The sequence below is a fragment of the Salmo salar genome, chromosome 17 (genome assembly GCF_965601325.2).
Source record: "Salmo salar chromosome 17, fSalSal1, whole genome shotgun sequence".
In the NCBI taxonomy this organism is placed as follows: domain Eukaryota; kingdom Metazoa; phylum Chordata; class Actinopteri; order Salmoniformes; family Salmonidae; genus Salmo; species Salmo salar.
In genome coordinates, this window is record NC_138307.1 from 84,033,259 (window position 1) to 84,058,008 (window position 24,750).

General features: G+C 48.5%; 2 protein-coding genes across 3 annotated transcripts in view; one reads left to right on the forward strand and one right to left on the reverse strand.

Moving 5' to 3' along the window:
• Positions 1-3,924, reverse strand: part of LOC145861441 (wnt inhibitory factor 1) — a 60,606-nt gene extending 56,682 nt beyond the window's left edge. The window contains exons 1-2 of the mRNA XM_082964285.1: positions 3,478-3,924; positions 3,116-3,255 (exon numbers count right to left, since the gene is read on the reverse strand). Of these exons, the coding sequence (XP_082820411.1) occupies positions 3,116-3,255; positions 3,478-3,625 (288 nt within the window). The 5' untranslated portion in view covers positions 3,626-3,924. The remainder of the gene's footprint in view (positions 1-3,115; positions 3,256-3,477) is intronic.
• A 1,184-nt stretch (positions 3,925-5,108) lies between these two features.
• Positions 5,109-24,750, forward strand: part of LOC106591410 (inner nuclear membrane protein Man1) — a 47,075-nt gene continuing 27,433 nt past the window's right edge. For both annotated transcript variants that reach the window (XR_014381246.1, XM_045714023.2), the window contains exons 1-5: positions 5,109-6,695; positions 16,693-16,733; positions 17,589-17,658; positions 20,221-20,383; positions 22,284-22,429. Coding sequence is in view for 1 of the 2 variants with exons in the window: in XM_045714023.2 (XP_045569979.1) it covers positions 5,147-6,695; positions 16,693-16,733; positions 17,589-17,658; positions 20,221-20,383; positions 22,284-22,429 (1,969 nt within the window). In the remaining variant the exon portion in view is untranslated. The remainder of the gene's footprint in view (positions 6,696-16,692; positions 16,734-17,588; positions 17,659-20,220; positions 20,384-22,283; positions 22,430-24,750) is intronic.

Below are 24,750 nucleotides of genomic sequence, written 5' to 3' on the forward strand. Positions count from 1 at the left end.
TTAATTTTATATTTTAATAATATTAATATTTTATATCCAAAAATTCATATTCTATAAGGCAGATGGATTTGACAGTTTATGGTTGTGATAATGGTGATTTCAATATTGTTTGTTTAAATCTATCAAAAAGTCGAGAACTTTCCAGACCATGAGTGACCTTGTTGCACTACATGTAATGAGGACATAAACAGGGGTCCTTATGGTATAGCTGTCCCTGCTCATTCCTGATTAATTTTGGCTCCATTCCAGACATTATTATGAGCCGTCCACCCATCTGCAGCCTCCACTGGTTCATATGCTATCTGGGGGGGCCCGGCCTTCGGGGGGCAAAAAGTATATATATATACAGTACCAGTCAAAAGTTTGAACACACCTACTCATTCAAGGGTTTTTCTTAATTTTTTACTATTTTCTACATTGTAGAATAATAGTGAAGACATCAAAACTATGAAATAACACATATGGAATCATATAGTAACCAAAGAAGTGTTAAACAAATCAAAATATATTTTATATTCTTCAAAGTAGCCACCCTTTGCCTTGATGACAGTTTTGCACAACCTTGGCATTCTCTAAACCAGCTCCATGAGGTAGTCACCTGGAATGCATTTCAATTAACAGGTGTTCCTTCTTAAAAGTTGATTTGTGGAATTTCTTTCCTTCTTAATGCGTTTGAGCCAATCAATTGTGTAGAAGATAGCCCTACTTGGTAAAAGACCAAGTCCATATTATGGTAAGAATAGCTCAAATAAGCAAAGAGGAATGACAGTCCATCATTACTTTAAGACATGAAGGTCAGTCAATCTGGAAAATGTCAAGAACTTGGAACGTTTCTTCAAGTGCAGTCACAAAAACCATCAAGCGCTATGATGAATCTGGCTCTCATGAGGACAGCCAAAGGAAAGGAAGATCCAGAGTTACCTCTGCTGCAGAGGATAAGTTCATTAGAGTTACCAGCCTCATAAATTGCAGCCAAAATAAATGCCTCACAGAGTTCAAGTAACAGACACATCTCAACATTAACTGTTCAGAGGAGACTGTGTGAATCAGGCCTTCATGGTTGAATTGCTGCAAAGAAACCACTACTAAAGGACACCAATAATAAGAAGAGACTTGGTTGGGCCAAGAACCACGAGCAATGGACATTAGATCGGTGGAAATCTGTCCTTTGGTCTGATGAATCCAAATTTGAGATTTTTGGTTTCAACCACCGTGTCTTTGTGAGACGCAGAGTAGGTGAACGGATCTCCATGTGTGGTTCCCACCGTGAAGCATGGAGGAGGAGGTGTGATGGTGTGGGGGTGCTTTGCTGATGACACTGTCTGATCTATTTAGAATTCAAGGCACACTTATTAACAAGCATGGCTTTCACAGCATTCTGCAGTGATACCCCATCCCATCTGGTTTGTGCTGGGACTATCATTTGTTTTTCAACAGGACAATCACCCAAAACAACTCCAGGCTGTGTAAGGGCTTTTTGACCAAGAAGGAGAGTGATGGAGTGCTGCATCAGATGACCTAGCCTCCACAATCACCCGACCTCAATTCAATTGAGATGGTTTGGAATGAGTCTGACCGCATAGTGAAGTACTCAGTATATGTGGGAACTCCTTCAAAACTGTTGGAAAAGCATTCCAGGTGAAGCTGGTTGAGAGAATGCCAAGAGTCTGCAAAGCTGACATCAAGGCAAAGAGTGGCTACTTTGTAGAATCTAAAAATATAACATATATTTTGATTTAATACTTTTTTGGGGTTACTTATTTCATACTTTTGATGTCTTCACTATTATTCTACAATGTAGAAAATAGTAAAAAAAATAAAAATAAAGAAAAACCCTTGAATGAGTAGGTGTGTCCAAAACTTTTGACTGGTACTGTATATAAATAAATAAAATAAATGAATGGATAAATATTATATATATATATAATATTTATTTATTCATTCATTTATTTAATTTTGATTTTTATATATATAGCCTAGGCTCATTGTGAAGTCTTCATGAAGCTCAATGTCTTTGAACATAAAAGAGGGTATATTTACATCTTCATTACATTATTACCATCAATAGTTTATAACCGTTTTATGTGTGTTATACATAAATGTCAATATTGTCCAATGGCCTCAACAGTAGGTTACCAAATCACTTATAGGAAAGAGAAGTACTTGTTTGCAAGGCATTTTTTTGTGTGTAGATAAATACAATAATTCTGCCACTGCACTGACTGTTATTGCCAAAGTTGTTCTCATAACAAAGCTTATGAACAGGGACACCATTGCACAAAGCGATTCCAAATGGAACCTTCTTCTCCTTCTCTGTTCCAATAAAGAACGCGGGATGGGTCTGGCACGCGTCTGAGAATTTGACCAATGTTTTCAAAAGCGCAGATGGACCAGATGTTTGGCACATGTCCTAGATGCGGCCTTGCGGCGCCCCGGCTCTTTGATCCGTGGCGGCAGGTCCACGACACCGACATGTAAAATACCGCAAGAGATGGGAATTAGAATATTAAAAAAGGAAACTGGTCAGAGAGCTCAAGCTAAAGCTTTTTTTAAATCAATCATCTACTGCTACCGCGCTCATAGGCTTCTTTTTAAACCTCCAAAATTGCGTAGTTGTTTGATCAGAATTGGGTCTTTGATGTAGGGAAAGCGTGAGAAACAATAGTTCAGAAGAAATGTGGACTAGTTTTTGAATGAAGGCTTAAGTGTGGGGGGATAGTCAGTGGCTCTTGCCTAGTTTATTGATCTTTACCGAGACAATAATTTCAAAGGCATTCTTCATTTGAAGTTCGTTTTTTAAATGCATAATTTGGTTAATCAATGCATACTAAACATTGGCTATTAACCTATCGATTCAAAATAATAAGAAAAACAACCTTAATCATTATTTTCTAAAAACAAAATGAATTGCAGCCTTTTCGCCATATAGAATTGCGCACTAGTCACCGCATTGCCCACTGGCTACAATTACGCGCATGTTCTCAGATCAATAGCCTTTGATATAGCCTATCGATGACCACTAAAAGTATTACAATAAATGGAATCAAATATACACATTTTCCTCTTTTCAAATGAAAGTAGGCCTATGGGCTGTGACCCTATCGCCGTGTCCTACCTGTTCAGTAGCTTGCCAGGTGAAGTTGACGTTCTGGATATTGACAGGTATCGCAGGCATCCTCTGCTGGGCCTTTCTGAAGTCAGTTGTGAATGGAGCCATCTTCCCCTCCGACACGATCAAGATATCCTCCTCAAAACCTGCACAATAACACACACTGACATTTCAACCAGAGCATTTAAAACACATGCGAAAGCGCATGGGTGTCTACAAAGTTTAACTCGGTCCAATATAATAGGGCTCACAGTGTATGGAACTCACCCCTTTAAAGTTCAAGTTACAATCCATCTTTTCTATGCACATTTATGATAATTCAAGTGACACTGTAACATTGGATTAATTGAAAAATAAACGCTACTTACCAATTAGGATTCTGGCTTGGTTGGCATCAATCCACATGTACAAACTTCCCTGCTGCTCCTGCGCAGCTTTGGACATCAAACCACCCAAAAGTAGAAGAAAGCACGTTTTGATGGGGGACAGAAAAACTGAGGCTGTCTCGGTAGCCATCCTGAGTTGCAGCCTCTCAAATCTAACCCTTTAAATTGTAAATGTATATCCGTTCGGTCTCCTCGTAGTTAAATTGTGTGTCTGTGTATGCTGGGTTAGCCACTGTACTCAAGTCTGGTATGCTGTGAGTGAGCCTCTTTCATTGACAGTGAGACGCCTGCGTTACGTCGCAAGCTACTTGTACACAGCGGGCGCTGCAGGGAGGATGTGTGGTCACACGGTGGCGCAGTGGGACATGGGAAGTAAAGAGTTGGTGCACATTTAGTTAGGCTATGCCTGCCTATTGATTAATGGGGTAGGAAGTAAATGGCGTAACATGGTGCCAAACAACTGGCACTATAAATACTTTTTTATTGGTCTGAGTAGTGGTCTAATCTATCCCTGATTTAAAAAAAAAACATTTTACCCACACATCCGTTTTTCTGATGAATCCCAGTAAAAAAAAAAAACATAACAATCATTATAAATTATAGCCTACAAAATATTAACATGGTGATGAGAATTGCATGATGTAGCTAGCGGACCTATTCTCATAAAACAAAAATGTGTTTGTTGCATTGACTCAATTCAAGCCTCCAGAATAGGAAGAGGAAAAGGGGGGAGGGATGGGGGCTTCAAGACAAATCATCTTCCTGTGTGGTCTTTGTCTTATAAGGCCCATAAACTCTCCAAGATAAACACTTCAGATTGTGGTATGTCACCTGGTGCCCATATTCTGAAGGATGGTACTCGTCTGAGGTATTAGAGTGGAAACGGGCGAGAAATGCAGAAATGCCAGACATGTGTTATTTTATTACATTCCAACAGAGTTTTGTCAATGAGAATTGGTGTTTTTCATGATTAAATATTTCAAATCAATATCACTAGATTACCAAAGAACAAATGCCATAGGCTACACTGAGTATAAAATGATTTTGTTTTCATTCGTTTTTATTATATTTTTCATTAATTAATGACTTGCCTAGTTAAATAAAGGTGTAATATTTTTTTTTTTTTAAAACATGTACTAGGCCTTTTACCATACCGTTAGGTGGTTTATGCAAAAACAGTCTACAGTACTCACAGAAGACAATAAATAATAGACTCTAGATTCCTATAGACTATTACAGGAATGACGGACTGTTGGAGCTCGGCGCTGAAGTATTTCACTGTACACTGCAACTACACCAGCGACCCTGAGTACGTGACTAAACACACATCGAATCTACAGTAGCTAGATGCGGCTGTTACCAACCATGTATTTGATTGGATCAACCTTTAGACTCCACTACGAGGTAAACCTCCAAAAATCAATATTCATATATAACAATGTGTTTGTAAAACGACGCATTTACAATTGTGTCAGACACTAGATAGAACCAAGTATTTGTAGGTGACTGTTCTTCTAGCAGGTCAGACGCCTGCCCCCTGCCTGTAGACAGCTGACTTACTGAGGAGAACTTTTTTCTTTCTTCCTGTCTGGGTCTGCTATTTGTTCGTCACTTCCGTCACAGCTTTGAGGTTTTTTTTTCCCGAGCAAAGATGGCGACGGCGCAGCTAACGGACGAAGAGCTTTTCTCTGAGTTAAAGAGCTTTGGATTCACTCCAGGCCCGGTCTCTGAGAACACGAGACCGGTTTATTTAAAAAAACTAAAGAAACTACGTGAGGAACAACAACAACAGAAAGGAACCAGGGCGGGGAAAACCCGAAACAGTGGCGGCAGCATCAACAACAGTAGCGGCGGTGGTAACAGCAGTTACACAGCGGCGGGAGCCAGGCCAGCTAGCAATGACGTCACGCACCTGAGCACTAGCAGTCGTAGCCCCGGTGGTCGACCGGTCCTAAACGAAAAGAGAACTGGTGGAGCGGGGAAGTTCGTATTGGGTTTTAGTTCGGACGAATCGGACGTGGAAGACCCGAAGAAAAAACGAGGAGCGAACCACAGCGGCAGGAGAGACCGAGGCTCCGCGTACCACCAACAACAACAACAGCAGATCAGGCCTACAACGGGAGCTGCCACCGCCACTCGAAAGAGCCTGGGAGTCGCTGTGAGTACCAGCAGAAACAACTCCTCTCCCGCTGGGCTGCTGGAGGGGAGGAGAAGCGGACCCGGTTCTCTCGGCTGGGTGGACCGGGGAAAATCGAGCCTCGAGGACTCGCGGCCCGCGGAAGTGAAGGGTTACGACGAAGAGCCCGAAGAGGAAGGCGATTTTCAGGGGGAGACGGAAAGAGACAGTCGGTCTCTGAATGGGAACAGGGCGTCTTACTCACTGAACACCAGTAGTAAGCTAGTCGGGGATTACTCGGATTCGGAAGAGGAGGAAGAGGAAGAAGGTGGGATAACATATGGGCAGGACCGTCAACGAGACCGGCACTTACAGCAACACTACTCCAGACGGAGTCACTCCTCCAAGCCGTCTCCCCACAGAAGTGCCAGGGGGTCAGAGAGCGGCCAGGAAACGACTACAGGCATGGCAATCAGGCTGAATGACACGCCTGGCGCTAGTAGGAGTCGACTAGACATGATGGGAGGCCGGGGGGAGGAAGAGGATGATGAAGAGGGAAAGAAGCGAGTGCCCGGCGAATCGTCCCTGAGCGGGAGCTTGCTGCGACGCCATTACCACAGGGGGACCATGTACGTGTCGGCTGTGACTGGGGGGAGCGACCGCGGCAGCCCCGGGGAAAGCAGCGGCAACAATTCCCCGTCCTCCGCCTACAATAAAAACCACACCGACAGCGGGGATGGCGCCACTAGCAGCAGCAGCAGCAGCCGATTCAGCATCGGCCTGAGACCTCGATTCTCCAACTACAACACTCTATCCGCTACTTACCGACCCAACCATTCAAATCATAGCGGTCCCAACCATGCCTACAGCCAGTCGAGTCTCAAGCAGAAGCACACGGTGCCGGAGGATGAGCTGCTCCAGCAATTCAAGCGGGAGGAGGTGGGGTCGTCCACCGGTGGTTGGGGGTTCAGCGCCCACTACCTGTCCATGTTCTTGCTCATGGCGGCCTGCCTGTTCTTCCTCCTGCTCGGCCTCATGTATCTCCGGATGAGGGGATCTGGAGCCTCTGAGGTCGATGTTGTCAGTAAGTATCCAGCCTAGTAAATGTAACTTCCTAAACATAGTTAGCTAGTAGTGTTTTGTCTCTCAATCCAATCCAATCCATCATTCTGTGGTTAGGTTTACTGTTCAATTGTAGCATTATATAAAGCTTCAGTTTGCTTCCAAATTGCAGTATAATATCAACATTTAAAAGTGATTGCTAACCAGCCCAGGTATTTAGTAATATTAGTGACTATCTAGATACTGCTTTATACATAGGATGGCCAGACTTTTTAGCCTTGTGGACATTTGTAATATGAAAACAATCTCAACAGAAGTTTTAAATTGCTACTCACATATTTTGAAATGGATCCATTTTTAATTCAGGGAGGAGACGATAAGAAGAGATGTAACATCTATACCCTTTACACTACAGTACATGATGCGTTTTTTTGTATTCTGCACAGAGTCACTCGTTGTCTGACATCAAAATCTGTTATTTGCCTCTTGGCAGAAAATCGCCACAGGGAACCTAAACGTTTAGGCCTAAAAACGATGATTTCATAGGACTAATTTGGTGTGTAAGGAAGCAGGCTTAACGGTTGACCCCCTCCACCCTTCTCAGCCATTCACACCTTCAGAGACAGGAAGTCCTACATCATCATTCTACATAGAGGGACACTTCTTCTTTATGGAGGGTACAGCAGACGTTTTAGCATGTCAACACAGATAGCTCCCTCCACCCGTTGGCTTCCATAGCTAACTATCAGCCACTAGCTCGTTCAACCCCACTGTGTGTGCTTCAGAGTATGCTCATAGAAATGACTCTATTAAAGCCTTAATACAGATACTGTAGTATTTACTGTGAGCTATTAAACCTATAGACCTAAGCAAATGACTAGCATTAGCCAAATCAGCAGGTAAGATGCCTATGCCTGCCAGGTCACTGCAGCTACACTTATGCTACCTCAGTACTGCACCAGTGAGTGCTGTCAAAGCCACAAAACACATGAAATATTCAATAACCTGTTCAGCAGCATTTTACAGTGCAGGTAGTTTCTCAGTTCACCTTCTTAGATAAAAACAGGGTCCTGACTTGGTGTGGTTTGAAGGGATTGGCTACATACATACATATATATATATATATATATATATACCCCAACCAGTGTGTATTTTACACAAATTCATGCCTATAATTCATGCCTTATAATTAAACCGTTCACTACAGGCTCTCTGTATAGGAAGCATTTCATGTGGGGAGGGCAAGTGAGGAAGTGTTGAATAATGGAAGGTGTCTGAGACAGATAGTGGTGGTGTCAGATCACAGCGGAGACTGGGGCAGGCCGGAGCGGAGACTGGGGCAGGCCGGAGCGGAGACTGGGGCAGGCCGGAGCGGAGACTGGGGCAGGCCGGGGGGGAACGGAGACTGGGGCAGGCCGGGGGGGAGCGGAGACTGGGGCAGGCCGGGGGGGAATCGGAGACTGGGGCAGGCCGGGGGGGAATCGGAGACTGGGGCAGGCCGGGGGGGAATCGGAGACTGGGGCAGGCCGGGGGGGAATCGGAGACTGGGGCAGGCCGGGGGGGAGCGGAGACTGGGGCAGGCCAGAGCAGGGAGCTGGGATTGCTTCCAAATGTCACACTATTCCCTACGGGCCCTGGTCTAACATAGGGAATAGTGTGCCAGCGGCAGGTAGCCTAGCTGTTAAGAGCATTGGGCCAGTAAGCGAAAGGTCACTGGTTCGAATCCCCAAGGCAACTAGGTGGAAAAATCTGTTTGTGCCCTTGAGCAAGTCACTTAATCCTAATTGCTCCTGTCCAGAGAGATTTACATGAGTGTCTGCTAAATGACTCAAATGTTTGTACATTTGAGGAGCAGAGCAGGGTGTACATAGTAACCAGTGATTTCCCTGTATAGGACATACACACCCCAACCAGACTTACTGCTGTCTTAGTAGGGGCAACAGGCAGTAGAAAAACAGGGTGTTGGATTAGACACTAGCTAGGTTCCTCCATCTCCCTCCTGTTGGATTAGACACTAGCTAGGTTCCTCCATCTCCCTCCTGTTGGATTAGACACTAGCTAGGTTCCTCCATCTCCCTCCTGTCCCTGTTGGATTAGACACTAGCTAGGTTCCTCCATCTCCCTCCTGTCCCTGTTGGATTAGACACTAGCTATCCTCCTGTTGGATTAGACACTAGCTAGGTTCCTCCATCTCCCTCCTGTTGGATTAGACACTAGCTAGGTTCCTCCATCTCCCTCCTGTTGGATTAGACACTAGCTAGGTTCCTCCATCTCCCTCCTGTTGGATTAGACACTAGCTAGGTTCCTCCATCTCCCTCCTGTTGGATTAGACACTAGCTAGGTTCCTCCATCTCCCTCCTGTCCCTGTTGGATTAGACACTAGCTAGGTTCCTCCATCTCCCTCCTGTCCCTGTTGGATTAGACACTAGCTATTCTCCTGTTGGATTAGACACTAGCTAGGTTCCTCCATCTCCCTCCTGTTGGATTAGACACTAGCTAGGTTCCTCCATCTCCCTCCTGTCCCTGTTGGATTAGACACTAGCTAGGTTCCTCCATCTCCCTCCTGTTGGATTAGACACTAGCTAGGTTCCTCCATCTCCCTCCTGTTGGATTAGACACTAGCTAGGTTCCTCCATCTCCCTCCTGTTGGATTAGACACTAGCTAGGTTCCTCCAGCTCCCTCCTGTTGGATTAGACACTAGCTAGGGTCATCCAGCTCCCTCCTGTCCCTGTTGGATTAGACACTAGCTAGGTTCCTCCATCTCCCTCCTGTCCCTGTTGGATTAGACACTAGCTAGGTTCCTCCATCTCCCTCCTGTCCCTGTTGGATTAGACACTAGCTAGGTTCCTCCATCTCCCTCCTGTCCCTGTTGGATTAGACACTAGCTAGGTTCCTCCATCTCCCTCCTGTCCCTGTTGGATTAGACACTAGCTAGGTTCCTCTATCTCCCTCCTGTCCCTGTTGGATTAGACACTAGCTAGGTTCCTCCATCTCCCTCCTGTTGGATTAGACACTAGCTAGGTTCCTCCATCTCCCTCTGTCCCTGTTGGATTAGACACTAGCTAGGTTCCTCCATCTCCCTCCTGTCCCTGTTGGATTAGACACTAGCTAGGTTTCTCCATCTCCCTCCTGTTGGATTAGACACTAGCTAGGTTCCTCCATCTCCGTCCTGTTGGATTAGACACTAGCTAGGGTCCTCCAGCTCCCTCCTGTCCCTGTTGGATTAGACACTAGCTAGGTTCCTCCATCTCCCTCCTGTTGGATTAGACACTAGCTAGGTTCCTCCATCTCCCTCCTGTTGGATTAGACACTAGCTAGGTTCCTCCATCTCCCTCCTGTTGGATTAGACACTAGCTAGGTTCCTCCATCTCCCTCCTGTTGGATTAGACACTAGCTAGGTTCCTCCATCTCCCTCCTGTTGGATTAGACACTAGCTAGGTTCCTCCATCTCCCTCCTGTTGGATTAGACACTAGCTAGGTTCCTCCATCTCCCTCCTGTTGGATTAGACACTAGCTAGGTTCCTCCATCTCCCTCCTGTTGGATTAGACACAAGCTAGGTTCCTCCATCTCCCTCCTGTCCCTGTTGGATTAGACACTAGCTAGGTTCCTCCATCTCCCTCCTGTCCCTGTTGGATTAGACACTAGCTAGGGTCCTCCAGCTCCCTCCTGTTGGATTAGACACTAGCTAGGTTCCTCCATCTCCCTCCTGTTGGATTAGACACTAGCTAGGTTCCTCCATCTCCCTCCTGTTGGATTAGACACTAGCTAGGTTCCTCCAGCTCCCTCCTGTCCCTGTTGGATTAGACACTAGCTAGGTTCCTCCATCTCCCTCCTGTCCCTGTTGGATTAGACACTAGCTAGGTTCCTCCATCTCCCTCCTGTCCCTGTTGGATTAGACACTAGCTAGGTTCCTCCATCTCCCTCCTGTCCCTGTTGGATTAGACACTAGCTAGGTTCCTCTATCTCCCTCCTGTCCCTGTTGGATTAGACACTAGCTAGGTTCCTCCATCTCCCTCCTGTTGGATTAGACACTAGCTAGGTTCCTCCATCTCCCTCTGTCCCTGTTGGATTAGACACTAGCTAGGTTCCTCCATCTCCCTCCTGTTGGATTAGACACTAGCTAGGTTCCTCCATCTCCCTCCTGTTGGATTAGACACTAGCTAGGTTCCTCCATCTCCCTCCTGTTGGATTAGACACTAGCTAGGTTCCTCCATCTCCCTCCTGTTGGATTAGACACTAGCTAGGTTCCTCCATCTCCCTCCTGTTGGATTAGACACTAGCTAGGTTCCTCCATCTCCCTCCTGTTGGATTAGACACTAGCTAGGTTCCTCCATCTCCCTCCTGTTGGATTAGACACTAGCTAGGTTCCTCCATCTCCCTCCTGTTGGATTAGACACTAGCTAGGTTCCTCCATCTCCCTCCTGTTGGATTAGACACTAGCTAGGTTCCTCCATCTCCCTCCTGTTGGATTAGACACAAGCTAGGTTCCTCCATCTCCCTCCTGTCCCTGTTGGATTAGACACTAGCTAGGTTCCTCCATCTCCCTCCTGTCCCTGTTGGATTAGACACTAGCTAGGGTCCTCCAGCTCCCTCCTGTTGGATTAGACACTAGCTAGGTTCCTCCATCTCCCTCCTGTTGGATTAGACACTAGCTAGGTTCCTCCATCTCCCTCCTGTTGGATTAGACACTAGCTAGGTTCCTCCATCTCCCTCCTGTTGGATTAGACACTAGCTAGGTTCCTCCATCTCCCTCCTGTTGGATTAGACACTAGCTAGGTTCCTCCATCTCCCTCCTGTTGGATTAGACACTAGCTAGGTTCCTCCATCTCCCTCCTGTTGGATTAGACACTAGCTAGGTTCCTCCATCTCCCTCCTGTCCCTGTTGGATTAGACACTAGCTAGGTTCCTCCATCTCCCTCCTGTCCCTGTTGGATTAGACACTAGCTAGGGTCCTCCAGCTCACTCCTGTCCCTGTTGGATTAGACACTAGCTAGGTTCCTCCATCTCCCTCCTGTTGGATTAGACACTAGCTAGGTTCCTTCATCTCCCTCCTGTCCCTGTTGGATTAGACACTAGCTAGGTTCCTCCATCTCCCTCCTGTCCCTGTTGGATTAGACACTAGCTAGGTTCCTTCATCTCCCTCCTGTCCCTGTTGGATTAGACACTAGCTAGGTTCCTCCATCTCCCTCCTGTCCGTGTCCTGCAGCCTGATAAATAGAAGCTCTTCACTTCAGCAGGCCGGACCAGTCTGCTGGTAGTTGACTGATGAATGTATTTTAAGCCATGCAAATCATCCACAGAGTGAAGGGCTCTGCCAAGCAAATAGATATAAAACAATGCAAATTGCGAAATGGTGTTTGAACTGCAGACGCCCAGAGCTCTCAGTTGACCCCATTGAAATTAAATGGGTCGACCTCAAGTATGAATCATATGAATTTGGTATGAATCATATAGGGTCGTGTCCCCAATGGGCCCTGTTCTAAAGTAGTGCACTACGTAGGGAATAGAGGGCCATTATGGACAGACCCCATTGGCTACAGTCTGTAACGTTGTTGATGTGTTAATCATAGACTGTATTAATGTAACGCCTACTACTTCAATGAATGTTTTAAGATAATAAAATGTCTGTGACTGTGTGCCAAGCATACAGCTCATCCTCTGCAGGTGTGTGTGTGTGTGTGTGTGTGTGTGTGTGTGTGTGTGTGTGTGTGTGTGTGTGTGTGTGTGTGTGTGTGTGTGTGTGTGTGTGTGTGTGTGTGTGTGTGTGTACAATGCTCACACTCACTAGCTCACCACAGCCCTGCTAATGTTGGTCTGCATCCAACCTCATGTTCAGACAGTGACTCACTGTGACGCGACCGTCTGCTCTTCTCTCTCCTCAACCCTCACTGTGACCGTCTGCTCTTCTCTCTCCTCAACCCTCACTGTGACCGTCTGCTCTTCTCTCTCCTCAACCCTCACTGTGACCGTCTGCTCTTCTCTGTCCTCAACCCTCACTGTGACCGTCTGCTCTTCTCTCTCCTCAACCCTCACTGTGACCGTCTGCTCTTCTCTCTCCTCAACCCTCACTGTGACCGTCTGCTCTTCTCTCTCCTCAACCCTCACTGTGACCGTCTGCTCTTCTCTCTCCTCAACCCTCACTGTGACCGTCTGCTCTTCTCTCTCCTCAACCCTCACTGTGACCGTCTGCTCTTCTCTGTCCTCAACCCTCACTGTGACCGTCTGCTCTTCTCTCTCCTCAACCCTCACTGTGACCGTCTGCTCTTCTCTCTCCTCAACCCTCACTGTGACGTCTGCTCTTCTCTCTCCTCAACCCTCACTGTGACCGTCTGCTCTTCTCTCTCCTCAACCCTCACTGTGACCGTCTGCTCTTCTCCTTCCTCAACCCTCACTGTGACCGTCTGCTCCTCTCTCTCCTCAACCCTCACTGTGACCGTCTGCTCCTCTCTCTCCTCAACCCTCACTGTGACCGTCTGCTCTTCTCTCTCCTCAACCCTCACTGTGACCGTCTGCGCTTCTCTCTCCTCAACCCTCACTGTGACCGTCTGCGCTTCTCTCTCCTCAACCCTCACTGTGACCGTCTGCGCTTCTCTCTCCTCGCTGTGACCGTCTGCTCTTCTCTCTCCTCAACCCTCGCTGTGACCGTCTGCTCTTCTCTCTCCTCAACCCTCACTGTGACCGTCTGCTCTTCTCTCTCCTCAACCCTCACTGTGACCGTCTGCTCTTCTCTCTCCTCAACCCTCACTGTGACCGTCTGCTCTTCTCTCTCCTCAACCCTCACTGTGACCGTCTGCTCTTCTCTCTCCTCAACCCTCACTGTGACCGTCTGCTCTTCTCTCTCCTCAACCCTCACTGTGACCGTCTGCTCTTCTCTCTCCTCAACCCTCACTGTGACCGTCTGCTCTTCTCTCTCCTCAACCCTCACTGTGACCGTCTGCTCTTCTCTCTCCTCAACCCTCACTGTGACCGTCTGCTCTTCTCTCTCCTCAACCCTCACTGTGACCGTCTGCTCTTCTCTCTCCTCAACCCTCACTGTGACCGTCTGCTCTTCTCTCTCCTCAACCCTCACTGTGACCGTCTGCTCTTCTCTCTCCTCAACCCTCACTGTGACCGTCTGCTCTTCTCTCTCCTCACTGTGACCGTCTGCACTTCTCTCTCCTCAACCCTCACTGTGACCGTCTGCTCTTCTCTCTCCTCACTGTGACCGTCTGCTCTTCTCTCTCCTCAACCCTCACTGTGACCGTCTGCTCTTCTCTCTCCTCGCTGTGACCGTCTGCTCTTCTCTCTCCTCGCTGCGACCGTCTGCTCTTCTCTCTCCTCAACCCTCACTGCGACCGTCTGCTCTTCTCTCTCCTCAACCCTCGCTGTGACCGTCTGCTCTTCTCTCTCCTCAACCCTCGCTGTGACCGTCTGCTCTTCTCTTCTCCTCAACCCTCACTGTGACCGTCTGCTCTTCTCTCTCCTCAACCCTCACTGTGACCGTCTGCTCTTCTCTCTCCTCACTGTGACCGTCTGCTCTTCTCTCTCCTCGCTGTGACCGTCTGCTCTTCTCTCTCTCCTCGCTGTGACCGTCTGCTCTTCTCTCTCCTCGCTGTGACCGTCTGCTCTTCTCTCTCCTCAACCCTCACTGTGACCGTCTGCTCTTCTCTCTCCTCAACCCTCACTGTGACCGTCTGCTCTTCTCTCTCCTCAACCCTCACTGTGACCGTCTGCTCTTCTCTCTCCTCAACCCTCACTGTGACCGTCTGCTCCTCTCTCTCCTCAACCCTCACTGTGACCGTCTGCTCCTCTCTCTCCTCAACCCTCACTGTGACCGTCTGCTCCTCTCTCTCCTCAACCCTCACTGTGACCGTCTGCTCTTCTCTCTCCTCAACCCTCACTGTGACCGTCTGCTCTTCTCTCTCCTCACTGTGACCGTCTGCTCTTCTCTCTCCTCACTCTGACCGTCTGCTCCTCTCTCTCCTCAACCCTCACTGTGACCGTCTGCTCTTCTCTCTCCTCAACCCTCACTGTGACCGTCTGCTCTTCTCTCTCCTCAACCCTCACTGTGACCGTCTGCTCTTCTCTCTCCTCAACCCTCACTGTGACCGTCTGCTCTTCTCTCTCCTCGCTGTGACCGTCTGCTCTTCTCTCTCCTCGCTGTGACCGTCTGCTCTTCTCTCTCCTCGCTGTGACCGTCTGCTCTTCTCTCTCCTCGCTGTGACCGTCTGCTCTTCTCTCTCCTCACTGTGACCGTCTGCTCTTCTCTCTCCTCAACCCTCACTGTGACCGTCTGCTCTTCTCTCTCCTCAACCCTCACTGTGACCGTCTGCTCTTCTCTCTCCTCAACCCTCACTGTGACCGTCTGCTCTTCTCTCTCCTCAACCCTCACTGTGACCGTCTGCTCTTCTCTCTCCTCAACCCTCACTGTGACCGTCTGCTCTTCTCTCTCCTCAACCCTCACTGTGACCGTCTGCTCTTCTCTCTCCTCTCTCCTCACTGTGACCGTCTGCTCCTCTCTCTCCTCTCTCCTCACTGTGACCGTCTGCTCCTCTCTCTCCTCAACCCTCACTGTGACCGTCTGCTCCTCTCTCTCCTCACTGTGACCGTCTGCTCCTCTCTCTCCTCACTGTGACCGTCTGCTCTTCTCTCTCCTCAACCCTCACTGTGACCGTCTGCTCTTCTCTCTTCTCTCTCCTCACTGTGACCGTCTGCTCCTCTCTCTCCTCAACCCTCACTGTGACCGTCTGCTCTTCTCTCTCCTCAACCCTCACTGTGACCGTCTGCTCTTCTCTCTCCTCAACCCTCACTGTGACCGTCTGCTCTTCTCTCCTCCTCAACCCTCACTGTGACCGTCTGCTCTTCTCTCTCCTCGCTGTGACCGTCTGCTCTTCTCTCTCCTCGCTGTGACCGTCTGCTCTTCTCTCTCCTCGCTGTGACCGTCTGCTCTTCTCTCTCCTCGCTGTGACCGTCTGCTCTTCTCTCTCCTCGCTGTGACCGTCTGCTCTTCTCTCTCCTCGCTGTGACCGTCTGCTCTTCTCTCTCCTCACTGTGACCGTCTGCTCTTCTCTCTCCTCAACCCTCACTGTGACCGTCTGCTCTTCTCTCTCCTCAACCCTCACTGTGACCGTCTGCTCCTCTCTCTCCTCACTGTGACCGTCTGCTCCTCTCTCTCCTCACTGTGACCGTCTGCTCTTCTCTCTCCTCAACCCTCACTGTGACCGTCTGCTCTTCTCTCTCCTCTCTCCTCACTGTGACCGTCTGCTCCTCTCTCTCCTCAACCCTCACTGTGACCGTCTGCTCCTCTCTCTCCTCACTGTGACCGTCTGCTCTTCTCTCTCCTCAACCCTCACTGTGACCGTCTGCTCTTCTCTCTCCTCAACCCTCACTGTGACCGTCTGCTCTTCTCTCTCCTCAACCCTCACTGTGACCGTCTGCTCTTCTCTCTCCTCAACCCTCACTGTGACCGTCTGCTCTTCTCTCTCCTCAACCCTCACTGTGACCGTCTGCTCCTCTCTCTCCTCAACCCTCACTGTGACCGTCTGCTCTTCTCTCTCCTCAACCCTCACTGTGACCGTCTGCTCCTCTCTCTCCTCACTGTGACCGTCTGCTCTTCTCTCTCCTCAACCCTCACTGTGACCGTCTGCTCTTCTCTCTCCTCAACCCTCACTGTGACCGTCTGCTCTTCTCTCTCCTCAACCCTCACTGTGACCGTCTGCTCTTCTCTCTCCTCAACCCTCACTGTGACCGTCTGCTCTTCTCTCTCCTCAACCCTCACTGTGACCGTCTGCTCCTCTCTCTCCTCAACCCTCGCTCTTTATGTTTTATTTAGCCTTAATTTAACTAGGCAAGTCAGTTAAAAACAAATTCTTATTTACAATGTTGGCCTACACTAGGGTAACTACACTAGGTTATGAAAGAACATATATCTGTGATGTATTCATTTACTGTCTGTCATTATTGTCCCCTGTGTTTCAAGTGGTTGGATTAAAGGGGCGTGGTTGGATTATAATGTCTGTATTTTTGTTCTTTCCTCAGTTAAGAACCACCCGTTTGGCAGCGAGTTTGACAGTTCTTATGTAAGTATATTTTCTTATAATTTTGGGCCTTGTCTAAAGGCTGAGTTTGTGTCGCAGTCTAGCAATCAGGACCAAACATGAACATCTGCAGACCGCCCACTGCATTCTGGGCCCTTACGAAACGGTGCTCCCACTACCCGGTGCTCCCTCCCACTACACGATGCTCCCTCCCACTACACGCCGCGCCCACTGCATTCTGGGCCCTTACGAAACGGTGCTCCCACTACCCGCTGGCAACAAACATGACTCTGGTGACGTTACCGCGGTAACCTCCCAACCTTAAAGGGGCAGGTTACATGATATTTTAGTATAGTCACAAAATATTTCATGAAATTAAGCAATACACCACTGTCTGATTAGTCATATATTTATTGTTTTAATGAACTTTAAAGCTTAACTATTTTTTTTCTTGTGTAATTTTGGCGGAAAATCTGAGTGGCTGGTTGATATTTTCTTTTATCTACCTGCCACAGTGATTAGTTGACCAAAAAGTTGGTTTGAGGCCCTGCTAGCAAATACAGTGATATTGTTTATTTTTATTTAATTGATCCTTTTATTTAACTAGACAAGTCAGTTAAGAATAAATTGTTATTTATAATGACAGCCTACCAGATGACAAAAGGCCCTCCTACGAGGGGGGGCTGGGATTAAATTGTAATGTAAAGGACTGAAAGATATAGAAGTCTACATGAAACAATATATTTTATACTGCCACACATGAGCATTTACCTGAAGAATATTTAATTATCTGTGGTACATTAAATTAATAAATATACTTTTTAGCACTACATATTGTATTGACAGATGTCTGTTTACTGTGACAAAAATATTGACTTGATATTTTCTGGATTTCAGAACAAGATGGAGAAAGACACCATTCTGAAACTCTTGCTCAACCTTCACGACCACCTGGCTCATATTGCTGGTACGTTTAAGAAAGGAACTTTTTGGTAGCCAGAAGAGGACAGGCCTCTCCTCAGAGCCTGGTTCCTCTCTAGGTTTCTAATCTCTACCTGGTACAGTCAGAAGAGGACAGGCCACCCCTCAGAGCCTGGTTCCTCTCTAGGTTTCTAATCTCTACCTGGTACAGTCAGAAGAGGACAGGCCACCCCTCAGAGCCTGGTTCCTCTCTAGGTTTCTAATCTCTACCTGGTACAGCCAGAAGAGGACAGGCCTCTCCTCAGAGCCTGGTTCCTCTCTAGGTTTCTAATCTCTACCTGGTACAACCAGAAGGGGACAGGCCTCTCCTCAGAGCCTGGTTCCTCTCTAGGTTTCTAATCTCTACCTGGTACAGTCAGAAGAGGACAGGCCTCTCCTCAGAGCCTGGTTCCTCTCTAGGTTTCTAATCTCTACCTGGTACAGCCAGAAGAGGACAGGCCACCCCTCAGAGCCTGGTTCCTCTCTAGGTTTCTAATCTCTACCTGGTACAGTCAGAAGAGGACAGGCCACCCCTCAGAGCCTGGTTCCTCTCTAGGTTTCTAATCTCTACCTGGTACAGTCAGAAGAGGACAGGCCACCCCTCAGAGCCTGGTTCCTCTCTAGGTTTCTAATCTCTACCTGGTACAGCCAGAAGAGGACAGGCCTCTCCTCAGAGCCTGGTTCCTCTCTAGGTTTCTAATCTCTACCTGGTACAACCAGAAGGGGACTGGCCTCTCCTCAGAGCCTGGTTCCTCTCTAGGTTTCTAATCTCTACCTGGTACAGTCAGAAGAGGACAGGCCTCTCCTCAGAGCCTGGTTCCTCTCTAGGTTTCTAATCTCTACCTGGTACAGCCAGAAGAGGACAGGCCACCCCTCAGAGCCTGGTTCCTCTCTAGGTTTCTAATCTCTACCTGGTACAGTCAGAAGAGGACAGGCCACCCCTCAGAGCCTGGTTCCTCTCTAGGTTTCTAATCTCTACCTGGTACAGTCAGAAGAGGACAGGCCACCCCTCAGAGCCTGGTTCCTCTCTAGGTTTCTAATCTCTACCTGGTACAGCCAGAAGAGGACAGGCCTCTCCTCAGAGCCTGGTTCCTCTCTAGGTTTCTAATCTCTACCTGGTACAACCAGAAGGGGACTGGCCTCTCCTCAGAGCCTGGTTCCTCTCTAGGTTTCTAATCTCTACCTGGTACAGTCAGAAGAGGACAGGCCTCTCCTCAGAGCCTGGTTCCTCTCTAGGTTTCTAATCTCTACCTGGTACAGCCAGAAGAGGGCAGGCCTCTCCTCAGAGCCTGGTTCCTCTCTAGGTTTCTAATCTCTACCTGGTACAGCCAGAAGAGGACAGGCCTCTCCTCAGAGCCTGGTTCCTCTCTAGGTTTCTAATCTCTACCTGGTACAGCCAGAAGAGGACAGGCCACCCCTCAGAGCCTGGTTCCTCTCTAGGTTTCTAATCTCTACCTGGTACAGCCAGAAGAGGACAGGCCTCTCCTCAGAGCCTGGTTCCTCTCTAGGTTTCTAATCTCTACCTGGTACAGCCAGAAGAGGACTGGCCCACCCCTCATAGCCTGGTTTCTCTCTAGGTTTCGTCCTAGGTTTGGCCTTTCTAGGGAGTTTTTCCTAGCCACTGTGCTTCTACACCTGCATTGCTTGCTGTTTGGGGTTTTAGGCTGGGTTTCTGTACAGCACTTTGTGACATCGGCTGATGTAAAAAGGGCTTTATAAATACATTTGATTGAGACTCTTCCATCCTCCAGCCTTGGCTGTGTGCTATGCTTAAATAGTTAGAATGTGTTGTTTTCAAATGAAGACCTCAGGGTGTACACAGTGTTCAAAACTCTTTCCATAACAGACTGACTAGGTGAATCCAGGTGAAAGCTATGATCCCTCATTGTTAAATCCACTTCAATCTGTTGTAGATGAAAGGGAGGAGACGGGTTAAATAAGGATCTTTAAGCCTTGAGACAACTGAGACATGGATTGTGTATGTGTGCCATTCAGAGGGTGAATGGGCAAGACAAAAGATTTAAGTGCCTTTGAACAGGGTGTGGTAGTCGGTGCCAGTTGCACCGGTTTGTGTCAAGAACTGCAACGCTGCTGGGTTTTCCCGTGTGTGTCAAGAATGGTCCACCACCCAAAGGACATCCAGCCAACTTGACACAATTGTGGGAAGCATTGGAGTCAACATGGGCCAGCATCCCTGTGGAACGCTTTCTACACCTTGTAGAGTCCACGCCCCGACTAATTGAGGTTGTTCTGTGGGAAAAGGGGGGGTTTAACTCAGTATTGGGAAGGAATTCTTAATTTTTGGTCCACTCAGTGTGTGTTGTCAAATGACAAATGCCTTTTTTAGCTGTAATGATGACACTAACTGCTCAAGGATAGTTTGAAATCTTACCTCGGTGGATTATTGTTGAAATGAGGTGTCCGTCTGTCCCTCTGTCTGTCTGTCTCCGCCCGCCTGTCTGTCTGTCTCCGCCCGCCTGTCTGTCTGTCTCCGCCCGTCTGTCTGTCTGCCTGCCTGTCTAATAATAAGTGGTTTATCTGCAGCTCACGTTCATGTTGTCCCCATCAGGCCAACATGACTGTACAGACCCGGAGCAGCAGCAGCAGGCCAACAGGAGTCTGTCTATGAAGGAAGCCTCTGACTATCTGGTGCAGCAGAATGAACAGTACCAACACTGGGTTCTCCTCTCTCTGGAGTGGATCATACGGACAGGGGAGGACGTTGGCATACGGTAACTATGGTTTCTCTTTCTAAGATTCTCTGAAGTGAAGAGCATATCGGGTCGTGGTCGTTAGGACCCGCAGCAGAAAACACAACTGGACATTTCATATTGGACAGGTAGTCTCTCCCTGTTTGTCTGTGTTCTTGTGTTTGGTACTTAACCCTGTTATCAACCCCTATGGTGTTTTCTCATAGTAATGGAACCCCCCCCCCCCCCTCTCCTCTCGCTCCCCCCCCTTCCTCTCGCTCCCCCCCTCCTTTCCCCCCCTTCCTTTCGCTCTGCCCCCTCTCTCCCTCCTCCCCCCTTCCTCTCGCTCCCCCCCTTCCTCTCGCTCCCCCCCTCCTTTCCCCCCCTTCCTTTCGCTCTGCCCCCTCTCTCCCTCCTCCCCCCTTCCTTTCGCTCCCCCTCTTCTCTCTCTCCTCTCTCTCCCTCTTCCCCCTCCTCACTCCTTCCTTTCACTCCTTCCTCTCTCCTCTCAATTTCAATTCAAGGGTTTTATTGTTGTGGGAAACACATGTTAACGTTGCCAAAGCAAGTGAAGTAAACAATAAAAAATAACAGTAAACATTACACTCACAGAAGTTCCTAAAGAATAGACATTTCAAATGTCATATGTCTATATATGGTGTTGTAATGCTGTGCCTCTCTCACCTCCCTCCCTCTCCTCCCTCCTCTTCTCTCCCTCCTCCCTCCTCTTCTCTCCCTCCTCTTCTCTCCCTCCTCTTCTCTCCCTCCTCCCTCCTCTTCTCTCTCTCCCTCCTTCCCCTCTTCTCTCCTTCCTCTTCTCTCTCTCCTTCCTCTTCTCTCTCTCCCTCCTTCCCCTCTTCTCTCCCTCCTCTTCTCTCCCTCCTCTTCTCTCCCTCCTCTTCTCTCCCTCCTCTTCTCTCCCTCCTCCCTCCTCTTCTCTCCCTCCTCCCTCCTCTTCTCTCCCTCCTCCCTCCTCTTCTCTCCCTCCTCCCTCCTCTTCTCTCCCTCCTCTTCTCTCCCTCCTCCTTCCTCTTCTCTCCCTCCTCCCTCCTCTTCTCTCCCTCCTCTTCTCTCCCTCCTCTCTCCTCTTCTCTCTCTCCCTCCTTCCCCTCTTCTCTCCCTCCTCCCTCCTCTTCTCTCCCTCCTCCCTCCTCTTCTCTCCCTCCTCTTCTCTCCCTCCTCCCTCCTCTTCTCTCCCTCCTCCCTCCTCTTCTCCCTCCTCTTCTCTCCTCCTCTCTCTCCCTCCTCTTCTCTCCCTCCTCTTCTCTCCCTCCTCCCTCCTCTTCTCTCTCCCTCCTCCTTCCTCTTCTCTCTCCCTCCTTCCCCTCTTCTCTCCCTCCTCTTCTCTCCCTCCTCTTCTCTCCCTCCTCCCTCCTCTTCTCTCCCTCCTCCTTCCTCTTCTCTCCCTCCTCTTCTCTCCCTCCTCTTCTCTCCCTCCTCTTCTCTCCCTCCTCTTCTCTCCCTCCTCCCTCCTCTTCTCTCCCTCCTCCCTCCTCTTCTCTCCCTCCTCTTCTCTCCCTCCTCCTTCCTCTTCTCTCCCTCCTTCCCCTCTTCTCTCCCTCCTCTTCTCTCCCTCCTCCTTCCTCTTCTCTCTCCCTCCTCCCTCCTCTTCTCTCCCTCCTCTTCTCTCCCTCCTCTTCTCTCCCTCCTCCCTCCTCTTCTCTCCCTCCTCCTTCCTCTTCTCTCTCCCTCCTTCCTCTTCTCTCTCCCTCCTTCCCCTCTTCTCTCCCTCCTCTTCTCTCCCTCCTTCCCCTCTTCTCTCCCTCCTCTTCTCTCCCTCCTCCCTCCTCTTCTCTCCCTCCTCCCTCCTCTTCTCTCCCTCCTTCCCCTCTCTTCTCTCTCGCTCTTCTCTCATTCTCTCCTCCCCCTCTTCTCTTCTCTCCCCCTCCTCTCTCCTCCCCCTCCTCTCTTCTCTCCCCTCTCTTCTCCTCTTCTCTCCCAGGCTGATCGGGGATAACCCAGAGGAGGAAGTAGCGGAGGTGAGTGAGGTGACTCGCCTGGAGTCGACCCACCCCAAGATGTCCTTCTCCTGCCGCTTCAGAAGAGCCTTCTTTACAGTCATCCACAGGGTGCTGTTCATCCTAACAGGTTAGACATGTCTTCTCTCCTCTTTACAGTCATCCACAGGGTGCTGTTCATCCTAACAGGTTAGACATGTCTTCTCTCCTCTTTACAGTCATCCACAGGGTGCTGCTCATCCTAACAGGTTAGACATGTCTTCTCTCCTCTTCTTTACAGTCATCCACAGGGTGCTGTTCATCCTAACAGGTTAGACATGTCTTCTCTCCTCTTTACAGTCATCCACAGGGTGCTGTTCATCCTAACAGGTTAGACATGTCTTCTCTCTTCTTTACAGTCATCCACAGGGTGCTGTTCATCCTAACAGGTTAGACATGTCTTCTCTCCTCTTTACAGTCATCCACAGGGTGCTGTTCATCCTAACAGGTTAGACATGTCTTCTCTCCTCTTTACAGTCATCCACAGGGTGCTGTTCATCCTAACAGGTTAGACATGTCTTCTCTCCTCTTTACAGTCATCCACAGGGTGCTGCTCATCCTAACAGGTTAGACATGTCTTCTCTCCTCTTTACAGTCATCCACAGGGTGCTGTTCATCCTAACAGGTTAGACATGTCTTCTCTCCTCTTCTTTACAGTCATCCACAGGGTGCTGTTCATCCTAACAGGTTAGACATGTCTCCTCTCCTCTTTACAGTCATCCACAGGGTGCTGTTCATCCTAACAGGTTAGACATGTCTTCTCTCATCTTCTTTACAGTCATCCACAGGGTGCTGTTCATCCTAACAGGTTAGACATGTCTTCTCTCCTCTTTACAGTCATCCACAGGGTGCTGTTCATCCTAACAGGTTAGACATGTCTCCTCTCCTCTTCTTTACAGTCATCCACAGGGTGCTGTTCATCCTAACAGGTTAGACATGTCTTCTCTCCTCTTTACAGTCATCCACAGGGTGCTGTTCATCCTAACAGGTTAGACATGTCTTCTCTCTTCTTTACAGTCATCCACAGGGTGCTGTTCATCCTAACAGGTTAGACATGTCTTCTCTCCTCTTTACAGTCATCCACAGGGTGCTGTTCATCCTAACAGGTTAGACATGTCTTCTCTCTTCTTTACAGTCATCCACAGGGTGCTGTTCATCCTAACAGGTTAGACATGTCTTCTCTCTTCTTTACAGTCATCCACAGGGTGCTGTTCATCCTAACAGGTTAGACATGTCTTCTCTCTTCTTTACAGTCATCCACAGGGTGCTGTTCATCCTAACAGGTTAGACATGTCTCCTCTCCTCTTCTTTACAGTCATCCACAGGGTGCTGTTCATCCTAACAGGTTAGACATGTCTTCTCTCCTCTTCTTTACGGTCATCCACAGGGTGCTGTTCATCCTAACAGGTTAGACATGTCTTCTCTCTTCTTTACAGTCATCCACAGGGTGCTGTTCATCCTAACAGGTTAGACATGTCTCCTCTCCTCTTCTTTACAGTCATCCACAGGGTGCTGTTCATCCTAACAGGTTAGACATGTCTTCTCTCCTCTTCTTTACGGTCATCCACAGGGTGCTGTTCATCCTAACAGGTTAGACATGTCTTCTCTCCTCTTTACAGTCATCCACAGGGTGCTGTTCATCCTAACAGGTTAGACATGTCTTCTATCCTCTTCTTTACAGTCATCCACAGGGTGCTGCTCATCCTAACAGGTTAGACATGTCTTCTCTCCTCTTTACAGTCATCCACAGGGTGCTGTTCATCCTAACAGGTTAGACATGTCTTCTCTCCTCTTCTTTACAGTCATCCACAGGGTGCAGTTCATCCTAACAGGTTAGACATGTCTTCTCTCCTCTTTACAGTCATCCACAGGGTGCTGTTCATCCTAACAGGTTAGACATGTCTTCTCTCCTCTTTACGGTCCTCCACAGGGTGCTGTTCATCCTAACAGGTTAGACATGTCTTCTCTCTTCTTTACAGTCATCCACAGGGTGCAGTTCATCCTAACAGGTTAGACATGTCTTCTCTCCTCTTTACAGTCATCCACAGGGTGCTGTTCATCCTAACAGGTTAGACATGTCTTCTCTCCTCTTCTTTACAGTCATCCACAGGGTGCTGTTCATCCTAACAGGTTAGACATGTCTTCTCTCCTCTTTACAGTCATCCACAGGGTGCTGTTCATCCTAACAGGTTAGACATGTCTTCTCTCCTCTTTACAGTCATCCACAGGGTGCTGTTCATCCTAACAGGTTAGACATGTCTTCTCTCCTCTTCTTTACAGTCATCCACAGGGTGCTGTTCATCCTAACAGGTTAGACATGTCTTCTCTCCTCTTCTTTACAGTCATCCACAGGGTGCTGTTCATCCTAACAGGTTAGACATGTCTTCTCTCCTCTTTACAGTCATCCACAGG